This window comes from Pogona vitticeps, chromosome 6 (assembly GCF_051106095.1).
Source record: "Pogona vitticeps strain Pit_001003342236 chromosome 6, PviZW2.1, whole genome shotgun sequence".
NCBI lineage: Eukaryota > Metazoa > Chordata > Lepidosauria > Squamata > Agamidae > Pogona > Pogona vitticeps.
In genome coordinates this window covers 6,335,083-6,361,613 of record NC_135788.1, presented here as the reverse complement: position 1 = coordinate 6,361,613, position 26,531 = coordinate 6,335,083, and the positions used below count along the sequence as shown (strand labels likewise).

Genomic DNA, 26,531 nt, shown 5'->3' with positions numbered 1-26,531 from the left:
TTCTATTTCTTCCCTTGCCAAGACCTCAACGGAAGTCAATCGGTTAATGGAGCCATAAAACAGGCAAGCAAACAAAACCAACCAACCAAGAGCAATCAAGATGTTAGATTTGTTTCGCTTATCAGACGCAGAAGCGCCAACAAAAAAATCACTGTTGGAGGTTGGGAAGACAAGCATTAATTAACGCTGCCTAGAATGCAGGGCACTCGTTAGTCAAGGAGCGTGTACACTTGAAATGGTCGAGGAGAAAAAAACAGATTTTTTTCCAGAGCATGTTCAAACTCTCTGCCTGGAATAAACTTTTAAAAGATATGAAAAAGAAGACCCTCTAGATCACTGAAATGCAAGCCAGTTTCTAAGGCAGTCTCATCATGGATTGTATCCACTCAGTAGTATCAATTAAAGCAAAGAAGAATCAGAGATGCAAAAAAATAATATCTTTTTATCTACAGTTCCTGGAATCCTTCAGCTCACTCCACTCCTTGGTCCATGACCTCCTCAGTATGTTTCTAGATCTTTGTTAAAAAAAGGAAAGAAAGCACACACCCAAAACACTGTTGTTGTTGTTTAGTTGTTAAGTCGTGTCCGACTCTTTGTGACCCCATGGACCAGAGCACACCAGGCCCTCCTGTCTTCCACTGCCTCCCGGAGTTGGGTCAAATTCATGTTGGTAGCTTTGATGACACCGTCCAACCATCTCGTCCTCTGTCGTCCCCTTCTCCTCTTGCCCTCACACTTTCTCAACATCAGGGTCTTTTCCAGGGAGTCTTCTCTTCTCATGAGATGGCCAAAGTATTGGAGCCTCAGCTTCAGGATCTGGCCTTCCAGACCAAAAAAACAAAAAACAAAAATACCCACCCACAAATAAGAGAGAAATAGAACATAAGAACATCAGAAGATCCCTGCTGGATCAGGCCAAGGGCCCATTGAGTCCAGCTTCCTGTATCTCACAGTTCTCCTGGTTCTGGAAACAGAGATCTAGAAGATACCTCTGAATAGGCCCATCTTTGGGAAATTTTCCAAAGGTAGCACACCTGTTTAGGATACAGGACTGCAGGTGTAGTCAAGTGGCATAAGCAATTGCATCCAACTCATGGCTATCATCGGGTGGATTGGGCAGGCATTTTATGGGCAAGAAACATGTCCAAGTTCAATATCAAGGACCGTATAAATTTCCTAAATAGGTAGCTATAGCCAATACCGATAACCCAAGTTATTCTTAGAATGATGTTCTGACATGCTGCTGTCTCCAGTTTCACTAAGCAACCATCCACAGCTAAATATTTGCCAACACCACTAATAAATAATAGTGCAGTGTGAAATTGACTTGGAGGTCCCTCAGGTGAGGCTCTGGGTAGGCAACTGCAAGGTTTGCTCAGGGGAGAAATAACCATGTAAAGAAATATTAATCAGGATCGTCATCATCATCATCATCCCTACACAGTATCTCAGCTGTTCCAACATGTAAAATATCTGCGCTGCCCTGCCTAACTTTGGCAGACTAAAAATTAAATTATTCATGTGTTTCTTCACCAGCAATAATGATGACGGGACTAACCTGTAACAGGAATAATAATCCTACACAAATTATAGAATGCTCTGTAAACATCTCCAGATTAGTGGAAGAAAAACAGATGAGGATCTGAAACTGCATTCACGATTTGATCCAGAGCCTCTGAATTTGTATAGATTTTGAGCTGGAAAAAAAAATCAAGCCCCAAGCTGCATAATTAATGGTAATCTGCTAATGTACAATAAAGATAGCGGTTTCCAAACTATGTTCTGCAGAAGGTCAAAAGAGCTTCATCAGAGCTTATCAGTGATGGGGATAGAGAGGTAGGCTTGGCAGAAGATCTTACTTTACTTGCTAGGTGCTCTTATATCTTTATCTCCTTTCTTTAACTGTGTAAAATGCTTATTCTGTCTCCCAAAACATACAACACACATTTGATTTTTCTGCCATCCAGATGATGTAAAGTTTATCTTCATGTATTCAGTGCATTTACCCATGCTTTTCATACTTTTTTTTCTCCCCCTGATAAAGATATGATTTATTTTTTTCTGTTTTTTTTTTCTTCCTGGGAGTCAGAAATGGTTTTTTCCCCAAGAAGTCCATTACCATATCAGAGGCTCCCTCTGATGTTTTTAATTAACACACCAATATCAAACAAATTTTAAAAAGTCAAAATCCTAAAGATTTCCTGCCTCCCCAAAGGATTTCAAAGATTTTCTAAAGAGAAGCAGATTTTTTAAAATGTGGTTTTTTGAAGTACAGTGTAGATGTAAATCCTGCTCTCCTTCAGGGTGAACTTTTCCCCCATCTGGAAGAGTCTTCACAGACAGACCCGGAAACATTCACACAGAATCTTGAGAAGGGAAATAGGAATGCTACAGAATCTCCCATGTGAATGCACCAGGCGAGTCTCTACCCATCTTTTCTCATGATGAAAGCAGGAGATGTCAGAAGTGAAGGAAAGATTAGCAACTCATTTTGCTGTCTAGTCTTGCTAGAGTACAATGCTTCCTAGAGTACTTTTCCTTGCACATGGTCCTCTAGTAACAATTTAGTCTCCAAGATTCGTTGAAAAGAATCTCGAAATGTGGAATCTCAGCTAGGCGGATGTTACCAAGGGACATTTCATCTTTCGTATACAGTGGCTTTCCTGCATTTCATGACTTGCATGCTGACAACCACTTTTACCACAATTTCTCACAAGCATAAAGCATTCACAAAATACACCAAATCAACTTTTACTCTCACCCCTTCTTGCTCCTCTCCCCACCACACAGGGATGTCACTTCAGCAGTTTCCATTCCCTGAGATTTCAAGCTCTATACCTGAGACAAGAGGGTGTCCCTTGTGTAGCAATTGCAAAATTTGTGTGTGTGTGTGTGTGTGTGTGTGTGTGTAAAAGAGAGAGAGAGTTGAGAGAGAACGACAAGATAGATTTTCCACAGTACTCTCTAAATGAATATATTTGTTCTGGGTGAGTAAACCCTGGTATCAGTTGGGAGTGGAAAAGGAAACAGGAGGCTAGGCTCTAAAGTCACCAAAGACATGAATCTGTAGACCTCCTGAACCTGCAAATTTAGATATTGCATAAATTCAGAAACTACCCAGCAGCTTCTTCTGTCAGGACCAAACTATTGCCTGGTCTGGGACTCAGTTGTCTAGACAACACCTCTGCCACATGAACCATCACAAGTGCTATGGCAGGTGCTAATGCAGGACTTTCATATATCCAGTGGTGACAAAAGGCTAAGGTGTTGGGAGAGACATCTGGAGCCCCGTGCTGTAGGATGAGCAAGAAGGCCCTCAAATGCAGCCAGACGGATTTCCCCTATCATAGAGTAAGTGAAGGAACACACATTGCCGTCATAAACTGTTGCCCTACAAGATCATGAAGTTCAGCGTTTAAAACTATTGAAGTCTGCTACAACTTTTATCTTGGATTGTTTGCCTTGTTTGTAGGTCTGGAAAACAATTTCATTGGATTTGGCCATTTCTGGGAAAGAGACGTGCTCGTAAGAACTGTGGCAAGAAGAAATGGAATTCACCTCAAGAATTCAAAAACCGGTAAGACTTAACGGAGTGCTTTGGGAAAAAGACAATTTCAAATATATTTTTAAACTGTGAACACCTAAAATGCATACGACTGGAAAAAAAGGAGCGTTCATTCAAGAGGTGCATCATATGTGGCTTACGGGCTGGATGAAAGCTATTGGGTGTGTGTGTGAGATTTTACAATACCAGAAGCAACCTAGAACCACCATTAAAACAACCACCACCACCACCAAATTTGATCAAATTTGGAGAAACACAACAAAATCGAGAGTGAGAGATTTTCACAGCCCTAGCTCCATTGTTGCTCAAAACGATGCCCACCGTATCAGTGACTTCTTCATAAGAAGCTTACCTGGTCTGTTTCCGTAAATGTACTCTGCTCATCATCTTCAATATCAGACTCTCCCACAGCGATGGGGACACAGATGGACAGGTTTGGGTTGGTCATGAAGTCGTCGTTGTGGTCAGGGGCCACCGGCTGCTTCACTTGGTTCCTTCCAGCTCCATCATCCCCCGTATGGTTCTCCTTGGGATGATTCTCCTCTTCTTTCCCAAACTCCATTGCGTTGTGGTTATTGATGCAATTGTGGACGACCGCCGGGTTCTGGGCTGCCAGTTTCAACATGACTTTCTTCTCAGCCGACGCCTTGGGTTGCCACAAGACGGTGCAGCAAAAATCCCACATGGCGCGCTTGGCGTAGTTCAGCCCCCTGTTGATCCGCGCAAAAGCAAGTTGCAAGTTGTTCATCTCCCCGTCCTCATCCGGTGCAGAAAGGTTATCGGCACTAAACGAACTCAATAGCAAGGCCAGAAACAGGTTGAGCACCTGAAATGAAAATGCAAGTGTGTTAATCATGTTGAGTGTTAACATTCATATATTCGCATCTATTCCTATTGGGAATTCATATATTCTGCAGAATCTCTTTCCAACATAATGCCGCTCAAGTTAATAATTGTCTGGGATTGAAGGGAAAAAAAGGGAAGAGTGATGCGAAATTAAGCAGTGAAGTGCCATGGCCCACACGCATTGATAGATTTTTTAAAAGAAGAAGTAGGACAATAAAAACATTGCCCTGCTCTGGAGTTCTTCCATTCAGCATCCCAGCCTGCCCAATCTATTTCTTAAGCCTCCCATGTTCCTTTATGCAAGCAGCTATGTTTATCCACTGAACTGCTCAGCTGCCATTCGGATAGTTTCGTCATCCCCATTTCTTAATAAATCTGTGTCACCGGAGCAGTCAATCCACTCCGGATGTTAGTCCAAACCTTGGGGGAGTTATCCGACGTTCTGAACTCTTGTCCCTGAAATAGATTCAGCACCTTGGATAGCTTATGTAAAGTTTGGGCTAAATCTTGAAGTGACAGCAGAGCCACCAATCTCAACTGGTGTGGTGCTCTATGTGTCTGCAGGTGTGTGCAGTAGACACCATTGTGCTTAATCCCATTTCTGTTCAAATATTTCACGTCTGTATTGATAGCTATGGACAACTCTCTCGTTCATTCATGGGGCTGTTGCACAATAGCTTCTCAACATGGCCATGGAAGTCACCTGCTCTCAAAATAGGATAATTCTTTCCACAATTTAATACTTATGACTTATCTTGTCCATTCTCCTTTCACACACACACACCCCATTCCATGTTATTTTCCTCTCAGATACCAGGCGTTTCTCTTTTTTTGCATCCTGCCCACCCAGCACTCCATGTCATGGAGTTCCTGTGAGACTATTTTGATCATAGTCTTGCCCAATCACTGAACGCCAAAGACTGAAACCCTACATCTGCAGATATCCCTCTCTAGTTCATGGGTGCTGAATTTCTGGCATGAACTGTGCAAGCACTGGGAGGCTTGAACTAGACAGAGAAGATGTGGTTGGACATGTTTGTACAGCAAAAGGTCTGCCCGCAGCCTTGTTCTAGAACCATTAAATGAACCCTCCATCACAGGACTGTGAAGTCCTGGTGGAAGATAATACAGCATGGGTGGCTTTCCTCTCCTAGTCTTGCTTAGCGGCGAAGCTGAACAAGGCATATGACAAATAGAAAACTAGAACATCCCCAGTCCATTACAAGCAGATACGACTTAGGCTCAAGAACAGGGCTTGATCCCAAGGGTTGCAGATTCAAGCCATGTCCTGTCATCACTATCAATACCATTGTTATAAAAATATTCAACAGAACAGGATTTGTTGAGCTCCCTTTAAAACTCTCATTTATACTTTGCAATGGATCATCACAGAGCCCTTGGGGATGAAACCTGCTGTAACTAACTAACAAGCTACCTACCTACCTAAAGAAACAGTGCAATACCACATTTAATCATGGCACCTGGATGACACACCTAGTGAAAACTTCATATAGTAAATATTCATTTTGACTACTCTCCACAAGCACACAGTGTGCACATGCACACACACAACTTCCCCACTCACATGTTTTCACAGCAGAGAAGGAGAAATGCGGCTTTGTTGTGACCTATGTAAGCACCCCCCACAATTGCATTCCTGCCATTTTCCTTGTAGGCCTCCATTGGGGAAATGAATGACCTATTTTAGGACAACCCTGGCATATGGCGAGAGAACGCCTTCGACCAGTGCAATTACACCCTTGCTTTTTTTCCAAAGGAGATGCATTTATTTTTTGCGATGGAGAGTTAATGAAAGTGCTTCCAAAATTAGGTGCTTTTAAAAAGAGGCAAGCAAGAGAGATTTTTTTTGCATTGTTATATTTATATCTCACAACACAAGTGCAGATGCTGTTATTCTATAATGACAAATCTTTCAGTCTTCCACCACAAAAGCCAAGTCTAGCAAGGTAGGGACTTTATGTCCTCCTCCAGAACGCTCCTTTGTTCTTCTCACATCTCAGAACAAGCTGGTGTCCAAAGCCTACATTGGACTGTAGGTGACAAGAAATTTCCCTTTTATTCCATAATACCAAGGGCACTGGCTGTGGGCAGGATGTTCCTCCAGCCCAAGCTTTCTCCCTGACCCAAGTGTTTTCTCCCACGTCCTTTCACCGAATGGGAATGCTTCCAATGGAATGAAGTTGAAAGAAGTGGGAGGGAGGAGATCAACTTGCTCCGACTCTCATCTGACTTCCAAACCAGGCAGTAGAAACTTCACCTTAACTCCCACTCTGCCCTGTCTGGAGGAAAAGAGAATATAAAACTCGCTCAGATAATCTGCCAAAGGCTCCTTTTCTCTTCCAACCAACTATGAGTCCTCAACCTTGGGTCCCCAGATGTTCCTGGACTAAAACTTCCAGGAGCCGTCACCATTAGCTTGTGCTGGCCAGGATTTCTGGGAGTTGTAGTCCAAGAACATCTGGGGCCCGAAGGTGGAGAAGCACTGAACTAGTGGTAGCAGAGTCAAAAGATCCCTGGCAAAGGTAGTAGAAGGTGAATCTCTAGAGAAGCCCAACAGGGACCAAGAAAGTGATTTCTCTCTGTGAGTCAGTGAAATTACACGAGGTTGGGTTAACAAATTGCCAATATTTAACAAAGTGATGGCTGCGCTCCTCGTGAGCGGGAATGCAACCAGCACTTCATTAATTGGCAGCAATTTGCTGCCACTCCTTATATACGTAGGCCTTCCATCTCAGGCTGGGCAATGCAATGGCTAGGAAGCACTTTACTTTCTACATCAAGCAGCAAGAGTAATTGGGCCTGCCACCCCTCCAGATATGGATGAAAACCTTCTCCCATGCTCTATCTGTTTAGAAAAAGACAAAAGCCTATCTCACAGCCATAAATACTGCACTCCCAAGCCAACTACACCAGAGCACAGAGTGCTGTCCTCTGAAGATGCTGGCCACAGAGACTGGCGAAATGTTAGGAAGAACAACATTCAGAACACGGCCAAAGAGCCTGAAAAACCCACAACAACCATTAGATCCTGGCCATGAAATCCTTCGCAAATACATTGACAGATAATCTCTTCTCCTTAGCACAACAATACACCCACAACAAGACACACTAATCACCCATCTACAGAAAAAGACAAAAGCCTATCTCACAGCCATAAATACTGCACTCCCAAGCCAACTACACCGGAGCACAGAGTGCTGTCCTCTGAAGATGCCGGCCACAGAGACTGGCGAAACGTTAGGAAGAACAACCTTCAGAACACGGCCAAAGAGCCTGAAAAACCCACAACAACCATTCTAGCTGTTTAGTTTTACCCCACCTTCCCCTCCTCCTCTAGAAGAACTCTGATTCCTGAACAGTGGGCCAAATTGTACAGGGGAGAGTCATAGGGTCTCTGTTGCAAGCCATAAAGCCTAGGTATCCAGAGGTTTTTCCATCTATGCAGCACAGAAGGTTACTGTTTCCCTTGATTTCTTCATTTTGTTTGGTCTAATTACTAAAATCTGTGTCTAAGAACTCTCACAAGCCAGCATGGCCTTAATTACAGTGCTAGGACTTGATCTGAAGTATCTTGTCATTATTAATCCATCAGGCACTCACCGTAATCACCATGATTAGCTTGAACACACTTGCACATCAACGGAACAAGTCCCTATTGTCCAACGAAAACCCATCCATCATCCACAGAATAGAGCAGACAGCTGCTTGAATTCAATGCATGGACCAAAACAGAACTCAACAAGGGTGTGGGAACAAGCGAATTACTCAATAAGGGGAATGATTTTCTCTCCTATCGGTAATGTGTGTTTAGTGAAGAGCGGGGGGGGGGGGAGGAGAATGAGCAACACCTAGTATGGGCGGAAGAGGTTCCTGCCCCCATTTCCCCCCAAGAATTCAAATGCTCATCTATCCTGTGATGCCAGCTGGGACAATAACGTTCCGTATTCTATAGCCAGCAGCAAGGAGGCAGAAGATCAGAGATAAAATGTCTTCAGTTTATAACCAAGGAGGAGAAAGCTATACTTCTCTTTGAACAATCTTCCAAGAAAGCTCCCAAAATGTTTGAGGTTACAATGTTCCAATACAGGTCAAATGGAGAAAAGAGAAACCTCTAGATTTTTCAGAAGTGGTAAAACTGGAGCACTTCTGTTTTTGTGCTCATTTCCCCCAAAAATAAGGATTATAGTCCTGCACTCATTGTGGGAGATGTTCATTACTTCTTCCTACCAGTTTAGGTCTTCTTTTGTTATGTTCTGCTCCGCCAAGACGGAATGGACATATAATGACCTAATACAATGCTCAAGGTAAATGAGGTATTTAAGAAGTGGTTTCACCCGCTCCACATACACACAACCCAATGATTTTCCCTGACTGAGTAGGAATTTGAACCCAGGTATCCTGAGTCCTGATCCATCACTGTCCATAACACCACATGGACATCTTTTTTTTAGCCCTATCTATTGTAGTGGGAAAAGAGCAGGCTGAATCCAATTTTACACAATGATTAGAACTATCTTCTCCTTCTCCTTCCCTCCAGATCATCATGCTGTTCAAAAGGCCAGCTCTAGAGATTTTTTTTCCAGCTCTCTATAGCTGCTTTTGGAGGAATACAAGGGACCACAATGCAGGAGAGAAGATGACCTCCTTTTTTTCCCATTGGATTTTGCCATTCCAGAAGTCTGCCATTAGATATTGTCCCATGATCATTTTTCGTCACATATTTTTGTCTCACAACACACATCATTCCAGGCATATTTCTCAAGGTCAAAGTTCTCTAGCAACTTGACTTGAGATTAATAGCAGAAAGTGTTGGGGCAGAAAGACCGAATATTTGAAAACAGATTCCTACGTTTAGTCAAGTCCTGTGACACCCAGCTCCTCCCCAACATTGCCTAAAAAATCATTCAACTCAACATGAGACGCACCGACATGGAAACTCAACATGGAAACTCAACTTACAGTACTGTAAGCAAGAGCCAGTGTGGGCTCATGGTTCCTCTAAGGAACTGACATTTGGGACATCCATGTGATGGTTCCCACTGATCCATGCAACTCACTGGAGTGGCTTAAGGCTACTCTCTCTCTCTCTCTCCTTCTTCTTCTTCTCCTTCTCCTTCTCCTCCTCCTCCTCCTTCTCCTCCTTCACACACGTCCCTTTCAGAGGAGCCCTTCACAAGGACAAACCTGACACACCAGAACCCAATAGTGCAGAAGAACTGCCCAGCACTGCAGACCAGAAATGCTCAGGGATCAGTGGATGATGGAGGTTCTGATGCTGAATGGTAGGAGGAGGTCTACTCAGTCTACGGGAATGCAGAACGTTGAAGGCAGAAGCCCAGCATGATGTCCCAATGTAAAGGGCTCAGTTGCCGAAAAAAAGACCCCGTTGGAGAATGAGCCTCTTCAGGAGTAGGTAGTCTCCTTGGGAAGAGAGTCTTCCTTCCAGGGAGACCCACAAGCCAAACCCTGCAACCGAGTTCTCCCAGCTGCCCAACCACCTGTATATACATAGAGGGTAGGTCTCCCCCAAAAAAACACACCTTCCATTGGGACCACACGCCATGAGACGCACTGCTGCTCCCGGTTGTGAGCCAGCTTACTTTGTACCCTGACCTTGTTACTGACTTCTTTTGGACCTGCCCAACTGTGCGTTTGGACTCCCCCATGGTCTGCATAGCTATTGGACGGGCAGAATTTAGGATTGCTTTGGACTCTGGCTCCAGACCTCCAGCCCTGAATCGCCCTTACACCCTGCTAAGTCTCTGGTTGCTGGCCTTAATCCTAGGACAGCGTCTGACCCACCTCACGAAGAAACCGGCGGTCATGGCTCAGTTGCCTTCTTGCAAGGGGAAGCTTTAAGCAGCATCACCCCCTTCTAATGAATTCCAAGATACTGACAAAAAGATGTCCTCATGCACCCTGTGGGATGGGACTGTAAACAATACTTACCTTCGTCCCACCCTCAATTTTCCACTGAAAATATTATATATTATTGACCGTGAACGTGGACCTCCCCTGAAATCTTGGTACCCCTTCCTTGAGAATCACTGGTGACGGGACTCACACCACCTTATCTGTTCTGTGCTGTAACCGACTTAGAGTCACCCTAACAGGGCATTCGAGGTAAGCGAGATGTTTAAGGAGTGGTTTTACTAGTTCCACTCTCCCCCCTGCCCAGTGAACGTCCATGGCCAAATGGGGATTTGAACCGTGTTCTTCAGAGTCCTAGTCCACCTCTCTATCCACGACATCACAGTGGGAATCGCACTACCTTGTAACTTAATAAATAGAAGGAATCATGATGAGGGCAGCTCCTTTTTTCTCGAGTAAAGTGGAAACGGTTTCGAGATCTGTATCCATTTTAAGCCGCTGCCACTAATGTATCCATTTATGCAACAGCGAGGTCCCATTCTGTAGATGTTTCCTCCTTTAAGCCTTTTAAGAGTCGCCTTTTTCATATCTCGGTAATTTTATCCTGCCGCACCTGCTGTTCTATAGAGAATACTTTCTCATTTGGGGGATCATTTGTCATAGGCTATTTATGTCTCTGATGGCCCCTTACAAAACACATATGAATGCACGTGTGCTCTCGCTGTCTCACACACACTTAGGAGTCCATGCTGTTAACCAGAATAAGCTCAACCTCAGGTCTCATCGCTTGCAATTATTTCTCAACGGCCTGTCTTGGAGACGTGCAGTCTAGGGTTGAGAGAGAGAGCAAGCCATTTTCTGTACAATGCCCATTTGCTCGGTATCACTTCCCTTATTAATGCCTCTTCTGTTGCTCTTACTGCGAATGAGTTTTAACAACATGCAGGGCGCATACGTGTGCACATTTCTAGTGCAGGAATATGTCGCCATGAACCGGGCTGCTGGGCTTCAAATCTTTCCATGGCTCATTGTCTTGCAAATAACGCAAATAACAGTGTCCCCTGTAACAAGTTACTCATTAAGGTAGCAATTTTCATTTTTTAACTGGCAATACCATTACTCTCCCTCAATCCTTCGACCCATGTTACAAACAACATTTATGGATTTCTTTTAAGAGGTGAGCAATAGCTTTAAACACACACACACACACACACACACACACACACACACACACACACACACACACACACACACACACACACACACACACACACACACACACACCACTGAATTAGAGCAGATGCAATATCTCTGTTCCCAGGGAGTTGGCAAGACTTTGCGTTCAAGTCCCAAGTCTGAATCTTTGGTACCAAGTCACAAGTCTCTGTTAAAAACAAGCATCTTCCCCTAGAAAAAAGGGAGGGGTGGGTGGGTCCTGAGTCACAAACTAGTCAGAGTCATTGGAAAAAAAAACCCAAAGCCCCGGATAGAGTCTGGGTCGAGTCACTTAAGTGCAACTTAAGTCCAACTTGACAGTGAGACTCATAACCTGGGTCCTTATCCCTGGTAGTTCCTGTCTCCATTTGAATAAATGGGTGTTTCAGGGTTGCAGAAGTATCCCTTTCTGTTTTCTTTACATTCATTACAAGCTGACAACTGAATGAGAAATATACAGCTATATTTAACCAAGAGTTCTCTCTCGACTTCAAAACGAAGCAATACATCCCATCCTTCTTCCCCACCTCCTAAGGCCTTCCTCTCTCAGAAATCATCACAGTTACAATGAGTGTTGATGAGTTTCACTCATCTTTTTTGCCCGGGGTCGTTCAGGGCAGGAAGTTCTCTTGCAGGTTTGAAAAGCACAATGTCACATACAAAATGGATTTCCCTGGAACAGTGTCTGCACAATCTACAGAAAAGCAGAAGTACAACAGTCGAAAGATATTTCATTGTCCAAGGTGTAAAAACCTTCACAGACTTGAAATTATTTTGACACACGAGACACAGAATCCCACAAGTGTCTCCTTCCTGGCAATAAAAAACAACACCACACAATTATGACAAATTGAATAACTAATAGTTTGGTAACCTCTCATATCTTACACATTCTGCAGTAAAAGGCAGCTTGTTCACTTTGTTTAGTAGCAGAGCCGGCCTGGAATAAAACTCACAGAGCTCAAAGTAAGTGTGGACAGATACGGGCTCCATAATCTGTACATGTCACATTTAAAAAAAAAAAAAAAAGAACAGTGGGGTTGTTCCATAATTGCCCTGCCTTGGTTGAGTTCAAAGTTTTATATCCTGCTCTTCTGTTTTCAGGCACTCTCAACAACATGAAGCAAGGTTTTTAAGAAAGAAGAAAGTAAATAAATAAAATAAAATGGTCACTAAAAATAAAAAAGGAGACAGAAAGCTGTACAAAAGAACCCCAGAAAATCGTCTCTCCCTCTCTAACATCACACACAAACACACTCAGTTCTTCTGTAGGATTATGCACTAAGAAAACACATCTGCACATTTCAACCTGAAGCTGGCTATTCATAGCACTGACTGCCCAGTGCCCATCACGTCACCAGGAAATTCCCTTGTCTCTGCAAAGCCTTAAAATGTTTCAACAAATAGCTTTTGCAGTGAACAATGGCTGCATAAATGCATGAATATTCATGTATCACTTTTAAAAAATTATTTTGAAGGCATGAACAGACTTGGGCTGTATCCCTGGGGATACAAATATGAATATCGGCACCACACGTGCTGTGGAGATGCAGACCCTTCCCTGAACTGACTGGTCCACTCATGGGTCGCCATGCAGTGTGCATGGGTGTCATCCACATCATCACGACAATCACAGAAGCAGGCCGGCCAGAGCTTCTCCGCCTCCCCATGCAGCTGACCGCTCAACAGCTGGGATTCTTCCTCCCACCTCCTCACCAGAGTGGTCAGCTGCGTGGGGAGGCGGGGAAGCGCTGGCTGGGCTGCTTCATGACTGGTGTAACAACATGGATTATGGTCACATGTGTCGTGGACAACCAGTGATTGGATCAGACAGTTCTAGGGGAGGGGCTGGATTTCCATGGCACCTGTGATGCCAACATTAATATTCATATGCCCAGGAATACGAATACAAATAGCTCCATGAAGCGTGACTTATACATAATAACTAAAGACTTGGGACAGTTTTAATTGCTGAGTAGGAATGTCTTTCTGGTTGCCCGTGTCAGTAAAGGCTGAGAATCTGCTATAAGCTCTGTTTGTGTCTTGCCTGTTACAGATTCGTACCCTCCATGCAAGCCATCCAGCAAGCACTAAGAATTCTAACTTCCTGTTTTACAACTCTGATTGAAGACATAAAAGTGCAACTTCTTCTAGTGTTTATTTTATGATAAAAATAGTTTCTGGACTATAAGAGGTCAGACAGGGAGGGGGGAAGAATATTTAAGCAGAGGCAATGAATCTGTTCTAATTTTTAATAGCATTAGCATTTCATCAAGCATTTCTACATCACTTGGCAAACGTTTTTTCAGATGTTCGCATGGAGATTTCTATGCATTTTAGGTGGCTTCGTGCCTGCGAAAATGCACACGCATGCTTGTCTGTTCTTCTGTGTGGGACACACATTTCTGCAAGCCGTATGTGCTGTTTTGTAGACATCTGCATGCCGACTCACGCACGTTAGTTTTACAAAATAAAAACATTAGGTTGGTTCATATTAAAAATGCATAGCAAAACAACTGCAAAAACTTTCAAATTGATATAAATCATTTTATTCCCTGAAATAGGCACATTCCAGGGGCAAAACTGTGGTGTCAGACCTGACTGTGTTAAACGCAAGCGTTCATGCTTGCAGACACTATTTTTACTCCATGATGTCTGGAAACCTAAAACATTGAATCAATTTATTCCTGAAATACTGGAAATACTGAAGCACCAAACAGATAAAGTAGAGAAAGTCAATTTCCATCTCCTGACAATGTTGAAGCTCTGAGAGAGAGAGAGGAAGTCAAAGACCCGACTATCTAATCCATCTACTCCTTGCCAACAGAGCGCGGTTCTCTAGAACACGAGTGCATTTTCTAGCCCTTTTGTAATAGCCTCAACCTAGAGTAAAGTTTATAAAGGATGCAGTCCTTCCAAAAGCAATTTACATGACCAGTTATCTGCTGCATTGTTCCCTTTGAGGTTATTTCAGCTATTTGCGCTGGGCTAAGAGGCTTATTCCTTCTCTCCCAGCCCATTTTCTCCTTTATCCTGCATTGAAGTCATAATCCCGTGCTTTTGACATCCTATGCTGTTGATTTTGAAATGACAGCGTGTTCACTAATTCAACAGCTGGTGGTGGGCCTCTCGGCCAAGTGGGAAGAAAAGTCAAGGCACAGGAGGAAAAGGATTTGTGTGTGTGTGTGTGTGTGTGATTTTTTTTTTGTGTGTGTGTGTGTGTGCATGTGTGTGTGTGTGTGTGTGTGTGGATGCCTAGTAGTGCAAGGAGGAGGAGAAACAAGACTACACTATGACATGCCTGGTGCTTGACAATCCCTTGCAGATTTGACCCCCAGAAAGTTGTTATTGTTTAGTCGTTTAATCATGTCCAACTCTTCGTGACCCCATGGACCAGAGCACGCCAGGTCCTCCCCTCTTCCACTGCCTCCCGGAGTTTGATCAAATTCATGTTGGTCGCTTCGATGACTCTGTCCATCCATCTCATCCTCTGTCGTCCCCTTCTCCTCCTGCCTTCACACTTTCCCAACATCAGGGTCTTCTCCAGGGAGTCTTCTCTTCTCATCAGATGGCCAAAGGATTGGAGCCTCAGCTTCAGGCTGACTTAGAGTGACCCTAATCGGGCTTTCAAGGCAAATGAGGTATTTAAGGAGTGGTTTTACCCATTCCACATCCCCAGTGAGTTTCCATGGCAGAGCCAGCATTTGAACCCAGATCTTGAAATATCACTACATGCCAGAATTAACGGTGGACACCAGTACTACTCATTTGCCAGGATCAGTTTGGAAAATTTCTTTCTCTCTATTTTTTTTCTCTTTTTACTGCAGTTCCCAAGATCAACCAGCCAACATGATGACTAGACATATTGACTGAGGGACTCTGAGAGTGATAGACAAAAACAGGAATTTTTCCAAATCCTGACCAGGACAGTCTCTCTTTCATCAGGGGTGCAAAAGAACTCTATAAGACACACAGAATCCTAGAATAATTGAGTTAGAAGGAGCCTATCAGGCCATTGGGTCCAACCCACTGCTCAAGGCAGGAATCCAAATCAAAGCAGATCTGACAGAGGGTTGCTCAATTTTCTCTTGAATGTCTCCAGCATTGGAGCACTCACCACCTCCCCTGGAGATCATGGGTTCCACTGTCGTACTGCTCTAACAGTTAAGAAATTTTTCCTGATAGTCAGCCTAAATCTGGCTTCCTATAACTTGAGCTTATTGTTGCATGTCCTGCACTCTGGGATGATCAGGAAGAGATCCTGCCCCTCCTCTGTAGGACAGCCTTTCAAGGATTTGAAAAGCACTCTCCTATCTCCCCAGAGTCTTCTTTTCTCGAAGCTAAACATGCCCAGTTCTTTCTGTCTTTCCTCATAGGATTTGGTTTCCCGTTTCTTGTTGCTCTCCTCTGAACATGCTCCAGTTCACAATCGTGTTCATTTCCTGGTGGGCCATGGGCTACAGCCTTGCTACACAGATATTTTACCTGCTTTCTATTAATGCGAATACTGTTCAGATAATGAACAGTATTCATTTGAAGACGGTGAAGCATTAAGGCTACAGAATGAATGGGCTTCTCTCAAAAAGGAGAACTGGTTTCCTCTTCACCAAGAAACCTATCGGAGCCCTGCTTTAGGCAACGTGTAACATTACACCTGATCAAGTCACGACTTCATGGTTCACGCTGTATTACCTCCGGAACATTGGGTCCCTTTTCTCATTATGCTATTAGGAAATCAATAACAAGCTCCTTCACTTTATAAACATTTTATAAGTGTGGAGAAGCATGGCCCAAGTCCATCTTCAGACCCTATAAGGAGCTGGTTCTACAGGACATCCACTTCCTAGCCAATTTGAATGCCGGAGCAAGGGCTTCTCTGCCTATTTTGGACATCCTAGAGACGAGATTAAGATGTGCAATGCAGTGGTGGAAGCAGAAGGCCACACTCTGAATTCAGGTGAATGCTTCAGAATGCAACCTTTAGTATAAAATCATAGACTACAGATAGGAGCTCATATAAAAGGGAACCACGAAGATAAACTTGGATGGTCAGTCTAGCTAATACTGTTCAGTAGGCAGCCAGGCGAGCTTTCCAAGTATGTATGCAAGTTGCCATAACCAACAAGACACCTAGAAAATGCAATGCTCCTTTGCTGGGCAGGAATGAATAAAGGGTTTCAGTGGGCTGCATGGGGTCTGTAGCAGGCCAGAGGGCACACCAGATAACAGTGCTTGAACATGGATGATGCTGTCTTGCTTCCAGGACATTGTGTCAAGCCAGGACAACAATGAATGCACGCAGGAAGGCAGAGAGACATTTAGTGAGATAATCTTCATTTCTGCCCCATGTGTTTACTTTACTACTCTTGCTCGCAGGAGGAGAACTGCAGTCCTGTACAGTATTAGAAATGTTCCTACCACCCATTGCCACTTCCCTCTGTTCCTGCTTACAGTGCTAGCCATTTGGGTCATTCTCCCACTGTCCTTCATTTTCTTATTTTCTTTCTGCTCATTTTCCTTTTGCTCTTTCACCCAAAGGCTGGGAGTTTGGAAGATGCAAGACAGGGTGCTTAACCCTCAGCCTCTCGACAGGGGGATGAGGAGAAGCAGGCAGTCTGAGGGGGGGTTGAGTTTGGGGTGGATCCATGTCCTATTTGCCTGAACGGCCCAATTTCCACCAACTTCTGGCTCCACAGATTACTTTTCAAGACACTATGTCAAGTAACAAAAGCAAATTCTTCTTAAAATGTAACTTTCTAAGCTCTGTTTTAAATACAACACGCTAAAGCAAACCACACAGAGAGAGGAAAATAAGGCCAGTCAAAAGCCAACTTTGATATTATGGTTCTTGTTGTGGTTACACTGCATTCCTTACTCACTTTCATACTTCTATGCAAAGCTCAAAACAGCTTACAATTAGTGTAAAACAATAAAAGCAGCAAGTAAATGCACATTTAACCATAAAAGTTATTAAAAGCTGATCTCCCTATTAATAGCAGCAGGAATGGATTGAGTTCTGGGAATAAACTAGAGCTCAGAATTCCTGACTCAAATAACTATGTCCAAACCCAAATAATTCCAAAGTAATCTAAAAGAATTGAACCCTTCCCCCCCCCCTGCCCCCTTAATCTGTAATTTGAAACAAAGCTTGGAAATTAATTATGTCCCTAAAAGTTGTGTCTCTATAGAAGTCACTGAACATCTACTGGCATAGGATGATGGAAGCCACACTCTACCACTGGAAGGTTGCAAACCCAGCCCAATTACCCTCTGTCGGCTCTCCACTCCTCACTAAAGATGAGAATGGCAATCTAGACTCTACTTCACAGATCTGTTTTAAGGATCATCAGCTGCTCTGAACATTCAGGAAAATGGAACTGAAACAGTGCAACTGAAACAGACTTGATTTTGTACGTAAACAAATGTCAGTCACTGTCAGAACATTTTTTTTAAAAAACACACACATTCAAGTTGGCAATTACTCGAGACTTCCAAAGTGAGGAGAGAGAGAAAAGAATCCATAACATTTCACATCTAATCTTGTAACCATCTGATTTTTGGAAAACTTCCCCACCACTTCCTTCTACCTGAGTTTTATGGTCATTTTAATTCAAGGGCTTTCATTTTGGCACGGCAGGAATTGGATGTGTGCTTGGACATAACAAACCCTCAGCTTGTCTCATATCTTTTTTTTTCCTGCACAGAACAATTCTGAAAAAGTACAGGGTGCGGTCTTTGCAAAGAACTGTAATGTCCCGTGAATTCATGCTGGGGTGGACCAGTGGTTAGAAATAACCCATTACTGTATTCTTTCATATAGAAGAGGGTATGCAGAGTTCAACATGATACGTTTTCAAGTAAGCCATTCTCCCCATATATTCCAAGTTAGTAGAAAGGGAATTATAATGTGTACACATGTTTGAATAGGGTCTCTGACCCACCACTCCCTGGCTGGGTTGAGGTGGTGGGGCCAGCATTTGCACCAGTGACTTCCAAAGGCTCAGGAATATAAGCAAGATGCAAAGGAGACTGGGTTGCCAGGTTAGCTGCTTCCAACACCCTCCCCAGTCTACTCCTAGGTTCCTTTCCCTTCACTACTTCAGTGTTCTTTCCTTCCCCCTGACAGCCCAGGGCTGGATCCCTTGGGGTTGGCATCATCCCAGATTCAGCCGTACAGGTCAAATACCTCGCTCCTCTCAAGGACAGCTTATGCCAAGAGGCTGCTGTTGCCAGCAGGCCCTCCCAAGCTCTCCGGAAGGTGCAGAAACACCTCTTCTGCTTTGGGGTTGGGGTCAGGTGGTCGTTGCCAAGGACTCCAGATACCCACTTGGGGCTGGTAGGGGATATATTTAAAGCCTTTCACTTCTCCCCAATTGTGTGGGAACTGCAGCTCAACCGGGAAAGCCCGTCTGGGCAGCTTCAAACAGGGGCATGATCAAGGAGCCCTTCTCTAATCAGGACATTCTCCTGCTCCTCGTACAGCAGTGGTCCCCAACCTTGGGCCTCCAGAGGTTCTTGGACTTCACCTCCCAGAAATCCTGGCCAGCAGAGGTGGTGGTGAAGGCTTCTGGGAGTTGTGGTCCAAGAACATCTGGAGGCCCAAGGTTGGGGACGACTGTCGTACAGCATATGCAGCTCCTCCTGCTGTCCTCCTCCAATCCAGTTGGGTCTGCTCCGGACTCCTTGCCCCCAGTTGCCTCTGAGCCCCCAGTATTCCCCCTCCTGCTGCAGTTCTCCATCCATCTTTATTCCTACCAGCTGAGTGTCGGGTTTAGTCCCCACCCTGTTGCCTAGCGAGCTCCGATCAACTGGTTTCCCTTGCCCATGGCCTGGCAGAAACGGGCTCTGATGGGTTCTCCAAGAGTCAAGGAGTGAGAGAGGATGGCCTGTGGGAGGCAACCCACCTCACCATCTTTATGCCTACACTGAGTTATGGATGGCTAGAACATGTCATTGAATTCATTCTTCCTAGCAGTCAATTTCCAAGACCTGGATTCAAGCCGGAGAAGTATCATCAGTCAACGAGGGAAAATAATACAGCCAGGGGATCTGTCACTTTTTATGCCTAGGCGGGGAAGCTTCCCATCCATTAGTCCCTCCTTTTGACAAAGAGAAAGGAGGAACAGTCCTTTTCAACAGTGACCTCAACGACCAATGGACCAAGCCAGTGGTGGCTTTTCAATGACTAAAAATACAGAACTGGGAAAAGTCGCCACTGTTATATTATCTATTACTTTCTAACTGTACATTTTTCAAAGGCGCAAAAGGGGGGCAACTCTAGAGGAAGGAACTACACAGAGAAAGAAAGGAGGCCAAAGCCGTCAGCTGACAAAAGGGAAAGCCATGATTAGCTCTGGTCCTGCCCCGCTGCACAAACTTGGAAAAGTTCCTTTCCATGGATCATCTGAGCCCGTGTTGGCTACTGGACTCTAAGAAGTAACTTCAATAAATTCGTCTACTGCCCCCTTGCAGTTCTGACAAATATTCCTTCTGGGAACATGGCCCTCCATTGGGGGGGGGGAATGATTCATTACTCTTGCAGTAAATGGCAGATAAGGAGTTCAGCTTTGCAATTTAATTTGTAAACCTGGCTGGATAACTCAGTGGTTTAGGTATCAGGCAGCAGAGGTTGGGAGTTTGATTCCCCATTTGTGCCTCCTGCAAGTAGAGCCAGCCTGGGTGGCCTCGGGCAAGCTGTAAAGTCCCAGGATACCCCCAGAAGAAGGGAACAGGAAACCACTTGCAAGTATTTCCTACCTAGGAAACACTGGAAAGGGTCACTATAAGTTGCAATCAACCTGACGGCACAAGATGATCATCTACTGTATTGCTCTGCCTTTCACAGGGTAGTGTTTGTAATCTACCTGTTTCTCTCCCGTTGGCAATCCTAAAATACAGGGAACAGCCCTGGTCATTTTTTTTCATGTATGCGAGTGGGGATTTGAACCCGAGTCTGGGACACTGAAATAAAACTGGGCTTCTATATGTAATGTTTTTTAAATGGGAAGGGGGGGGGAATAGTGAGGGCAAATATTTGCATTACACCAGACTAGCGTTCCCCCGAGCAGAAAGGAAGCGAATAGGATTATAAATGTGATGACAGTTGTCTCCTGCTTGGGTCCCAGAATATGCTTATTCATCAGCAAGAGCTTCCTCTCCTTGGCTAAGCAGGATGTGTCTGGAGATGAATGCGCTCTGCTTAATGAGGTGTCGAAGGTGATGTAATATACTCCGACTCGACTCTTCCCTTATCGCAGTCCCTGCCCTGGGCTTTCTGGCTGATTCCCAACTATTCCTGTTAGCGTGTCTTTTCTATAAGCTGTGCCTGCGAGCACGTTCAACCACCAAGCTGGAGACCATGCAGGGAAATTGGTGCTGGATGCAGAATTTAGCCTCCCGGGAATCTGCCTGTTGCAATTTTAAATAATGTAACCACGGTGCTAATCTAGTCCTGAAAGCTTCGACTGAAGACAGATTTGAAAGTTAGTACGGGCCTAAGTCCAATCACTAGCCCTCACTATAACAGGCCCGTGAGATCAAGTGCTGGATAACTACATTCAATAGGTCTCCTCTAGCTGGGATTTGCAACTGGATTTATTCCTTTGCATTTGATTCAGGAAAATGACTTATGCGTACACGGTCTGGTTGATTTATGGATGCAAAGTGCGGCTTCGGGAGTTTTAAATGAGCAGTCAACAAATGTATACATTTTGGCAATGGCTTTCAGTGGCCTCATCACAGGAAACAATATCTCCTTCCTTCCATTATCTACAAATCATGTTTCTGTGCAAAACTAAAACCTGTGTCCTGATTCTGCCCTTTGAAAAGACATTGTCATACTCTTGCTTCCCCTGTCATTCTCCAGGCTGTGGCAACCAGAAGAAGGACTGACTGAACTGGTGGGTGAGAAAACCTTGCTCAGCCAGGGCTGGCCTTAGGCAGGTAATTAATCCGCCATCTTGGATAATGGAGCAGCCATTTTGTTGTTCCCACCTCTCCTGCCTCGGGAGGTCCACTGATTCTCTGGAGAGTGTCTACTATGGGAATCTGTTCCTCCATCCCTCATTCCCAGGGGGTTTCAGAGACAAGGCCTTTGAAGAATCACCAGTGCTGCTGGACTACAACTCCCAGCATCCCCAGACAACATGGCACGGCAGTCTAAGAACAATTAAGAACCCAAGGTTGAGGAAGGCTGGATTAGACAAATCCTTTAAAGATGGGACAACCAATGCTCATTAGCCATGACAGGTAAAAGGAGCTGCCAGAAGGAGAAACATCACGGTTCTATATTGCACAGAAAACACTAGTGGCTAGCAGCTGGGCTGGATTGCTGCCTTTCCTGCTTTGCTTTTGAACATCCAAAGCATTGGGCTGTCCCCTGCTGCAGTGCTTCCCAATCTTAGGTCCCCAGATGTTCTTGGACTGCACCTCCCAGAAGCCCTTGCCAGCGCAGCCAGTGGCAAAGGCTTGTGGGAATTGCAGTCCAAGAATGTCTGGGGACCCAAGGTTTGGAAGCAACTGCCCTACTGGAAACAGGCTGGTGACCTGGAGGGAATCTTTTTCCGTCCATCAAGGCCATTATTTTTTTCCCCTTCCTTCCCGACTGCATTATGACATCCGTCCCTCTTCAAAACGGGCGCCCTTCCAGATAATGTTATTCTAGTGGCAGCTGTAGTTCAATACAGGTGGAGAGCCATAAATTAGAGAAGGCTCCTGGAGCCTTCTGCGTGGCAAGTGGGCATGCCAATGCTGAGCCACCACTCCTCTCCCTGCCAACCAAAACGCCCCCACAAGAGCATAAAGAGGAATTATTTGGGCTAGACCTGGCGACCTTGAGCTCTTTCTTCTCCTTGCCCCTTATGAGGATCCCCTTGGGAGCATATATTTGGAAAAGAAGGGGAGGACACATTTTACTATATATTTATATTATTTATATATAAATAATCTAAACCTCGCTAGGTGTTTTTAAGAGCCAACTTAAGACCTGGCTCTTTAGGCAGGCCTTCCCTCCGGTCACTACTTGATCTTCACTTTTCTATCTTAACTTCCATTTTGCTTTTCCATCTTGAATGCCACTAATATGATTGATTTGAATTGTCATTTTAATTGCTTATATGTTGTTTTTCATGTTTTTACTGTAAGCCGCCCAGAGTAGACGTAGTCTAGATGGGAGGGATATAAATTAATTAATTAAATACATTTATATGCCACCCTTCTCCCCAAGATAGCCCACACAACAGCTAGAACTATACAGCAAATAACTGTTTCAAAATACCATATTATATTTCCACCATCATCGTTATCACTACCATCATTTCCATGATGCAGAACTTCCCATTTGTGGGGCTCAAGTTTCATGTGGGCACAGCATTGTTGCGTTTTACACATAAGTAAAACAAAAGTCGGAAGAGTGGGAACATCGTAGTCCAGCCTCCTTCACAGCACATTTCTATAACCCGTCCTTTTCTGAACAGGAGAGCTTCCTTTTGGGGTGAAGATCCACCCCACAATGCTGAGCACGGATCGTGCAACACTCTGACTCTCTCGGAGAACCTTCACAGGTAATGAAGACCCTCATCCTCAGGAAGTCATTCACCACGTGAGAAGGGTGGCAGAAATGCACAAGGAGTGTGTTACCCCTCGTCGCATTTGTATTTTACTCATATTTCCGAACACTGAACATGGTTGCTGTCAAGCATACATTTCGCTGCCGTCTGATCAGAAAGCTCCCTTTTTAAAAGATTGAAAGTTGAGATTCTCGGTCCCTCCACTCCACCCCACACCTCACATGCAACTTTAGCAGACTACGAGGCCCTGCACATTTTCTTAGACTTCAAATCCTTTTTCTTCGTTTTCATATCGCAGCGTTCGGATGCTTTATTTATCTCAGAGTGGAAGAAATGCCTTCCTTCAGCAGCTAATCCTTCTCACAAGTTAACTCTGCTGGTTAAAAAAAAATTACAGCTCTTGATCTCTTGAATAAATACACTTCTAACTACTTTGTGTCTGTTAAATATTTAGAAGCCCGGGGGATATTGTTGATATAAAAGAGTAACATCCTCTTTGGATTTGGGAGGTGGGTAGCAGAAATTGAAATGTGTTTAAAAATTGTTCGACTCCTTCTCTCCTCCACCTCCAAATCAAGGAGAAAACATGTATTTCAAAAAGGTTCTCGTTGTTGTGAGAATAAATCCTGCTCCCTGGGGGGGAAATATATATTTAAATGTAAACATCATTTCAGATGGTAATGCAAACTGCCTTACAGAAAGCCTGACCTACATGTTTAGATGAGATATTCAACAGACATATTTTATCAGCATTGAATCAGAAGCTTTTCGGTTTTCTCAAAATCCTCTCGTCAGCTACGGAGGCACCCAGCCTTCTGTTCTCACCAACACCGCCATCAACTAAACCATAGTGTGCTGACATTTGTACTTCATTGGAGACTTTTATGTATAATTCTTCATCCTATATAACTGATGCACAATATGATGCATCGGTATGACGCATTTTCAGAATCCAAATATGCCAGCATTCTTACAAAATGATAACCCGGGCTTCTCTCTTATTTTCTTGGATATACATCCATGTAAGAGCTTCAGATAATTCTAGGTGGGCTCAATACCCCATTATGAACAAGTGACTTTCTCTTATTGGACTCTTCTCTGCATAGTTATAGTTAAGCCTGAACCATCTCTGGAGGCAAAAAAAAATGTTGAAGCTGAGGCTGTCCTACTTTGGGCACATCACGAGAAGGCAGGATTCTCTGGAAAAGACAATACTGCTGGGAAAAGTTGAAAGCAGCAGGAAAAGAGGAAGACCCAATATGAGACGGACTGGCTCCCTAAAGGAAGCCACAACCTTACGTTTGCAAGAGTTGAGGACAGGACATTTTGGAGATGGCTCATTCATTGGGTTACCATGAGTCAGAAGCAATTTGATGGCGCATTACAAAAGCAATGGTGTTATGTGGACTCACAGACCTCTGTCTTAACATGACTTCTGTATATTTGATGTACCTTGGAGGATAATTGGATCACACATCGTTTTCCCCATCCTTCATATGCTTCCATTCATCTGGATGTTTCCTCTCTTCTATATGGGTCCACACGGCACTAGCCAAACCCTGTTGACTTCCTCTCTCGCTACTGATGTGGAGGTGCTCCTCCTACGTATAATGGCACTGTTTCCTGCGCCATGTTTTAGAGAGGCTTACCTCAGCTTCTGCACGTTGGCAAAACACTATTTTAAAAAAAGAATCTTGGTGCAATCATAGCTATTTTAATTTTAAGCAAATGAAGTGATTGATCATCCGACCAGCTATTTTGTCAAAGCACACTGGCAACGTGGGGGAGACATGAAAGCTGAAGAACTTTGCTTCTGCCAAGTATTCTGTACAAAACGGAGAACGAAATGAAAATGGAACTGCACAAGAGGACGCCTAGTTCATGGCCTCTGCTTTGGAAAGAAAATTAGATAATTTCAGGAATTTTCCGAATTTGAGGATAAATCCAGATGAGGAGACTAGAAGAAGGATCTCTTGCCCCCATGATACGGACTGGCGTGGACAGCCTCAGGAACAAACATATCTGTTTCCTTTTTTGCACTACCTGATCCTCACACCCTTCCTCCCCAAATCCCTATACAATATGTGGATATGTGCTTGAAGAAACCCGGCCAAAGAGACCAATTCACAAGCGTTTGTTCAATCTGGGGGCAACTACAGGGGCCGAAACCACACCACAAGGGAGAGTTCCTATTCCATTCTGGCATTCATAGCCCGGTTGAACGGAGGAGAGGGGAAAATCAAAACTAATACGCAGGATTAGTACACAGCGTTCCTGGCCCCAGAGGGGAAGGCCGGCGAAAGCTGAAGTCCAAGAGCTGTCCTGCACCTTTCCAACCCCAGAGGTGCGAGGAAGGGCCCAGAGGAGATCCTGAGACATCCATGCGGCTGCTCGGCCAGCCATTTCGTGGAGCTGTAGAGCAAGACGAACATCTTGCGCTGTTACTTAGAGAGATTCTTCCCATCCTGAAACGCTCTTCTTTTTCTCCTTTCATTCGGATTGGTTTACTAAAGTTTACTGAAATGTTATTACATTAGCACTGAGCATTTTAGTGCCTGGGGAAGGCTGATTGCTATAATGGGCTTTGATTGAATAGGTCACCATCACATAATTCAGACATTAGGGGATGTCTCTTTTTCCCTACCCCTTCCCCGGCTCTTTTTTTAACCTTCCTTCCTTCCATTCATCTGTCCATCCTTTCCTTCCTTCCTTCCATTTGTCTGTCCATCCCTCCCCCTCTCTCCCTCCCTCCCTTCCTTCCTTCTTTCCTTCCATTCATCTGTCCATCCCTTCCTTCCTTCCTTCCATCCATCCATCCATCCATCTGCTCCTTCCTTCCTTCCTTCCTTCCTTCCTTCCTTCCTTCCTTCCTTCCTTCCTTCCATCCATCCATCCATCCATCTGCTCCTTCCTTCCTTCCTTCCTTCCTTCCTTCCTTCCTTCCTTCCTTCCTTCCTTCCTTCCTTCCTTCCTTCCTTCCTTCCTTCCTTCCTTCCTTCCTTCCTTCCTTCCTTCCTTCCTTCCTTCCATCCATCCATCCATCCATCCATCCATCCATCTGCTCCTTCCTTCCTTCCTTCCTTCCTTCCTTCCTTCCTTCCTTCCTTCCTTCCTTCCTTCCTTCCTTCCTTCCTTCCTTCCTTCCTTCCTTCCTTCCTTCCTTCCTTTCATTCATCTGTCCATCCCTTCCTTCCTTCCTTCCTTCCTTCCTTCCTTCCTTCCTTCCTTCCTTCCTTCCTTCCTTCCTTCCTTCCTTCCTTCCTTCCTTCCTTCCTTCCTTCCTTCCTTCCTTCCTTCCTTCCTTCCTTCCATCCATCCATCCATCCATCCATCCATCCATCCATCCATCCATCCATCCATCTGCTCCTTCCTTCCTTCCTTCCTTCCTTCCTTCCTTCCTTCCTTCCTTCCTTCCTTCCTTCCTTCCTTCCTTCCTTCCTTCCTTC

The 26,531-nt window shown here is 44.4% G+C and overlaps 1 protein-coding gene across 6 annotated transcripts in view; it reads right to left on the bottom strand.

Annotated features, from left to right (window-relative positions):
• LOC110071938 (sodium channel protein type 5 subunit alpha) overlaps window positions 1-26,531 on the bottom strand; it is a 281,534-nt gene that overhangs the window by 93,682 nt on the left and 161,321 nt on the right. For all 6 annotated transcript variants that reach the window (XM_073002844.2, XM_078378169.1, XM_078378172.1 and 3 more), the window contains one exon: window positions 3,918-4,391. In XM_073002844.2, the coding sequence (XP_072858945.2) occupies window positions 3,918-4,391 (474 nt within the window). The remainder of the gene's footprint in view (window positions 1-3,917; window positions 4,392-26,531) is intronic.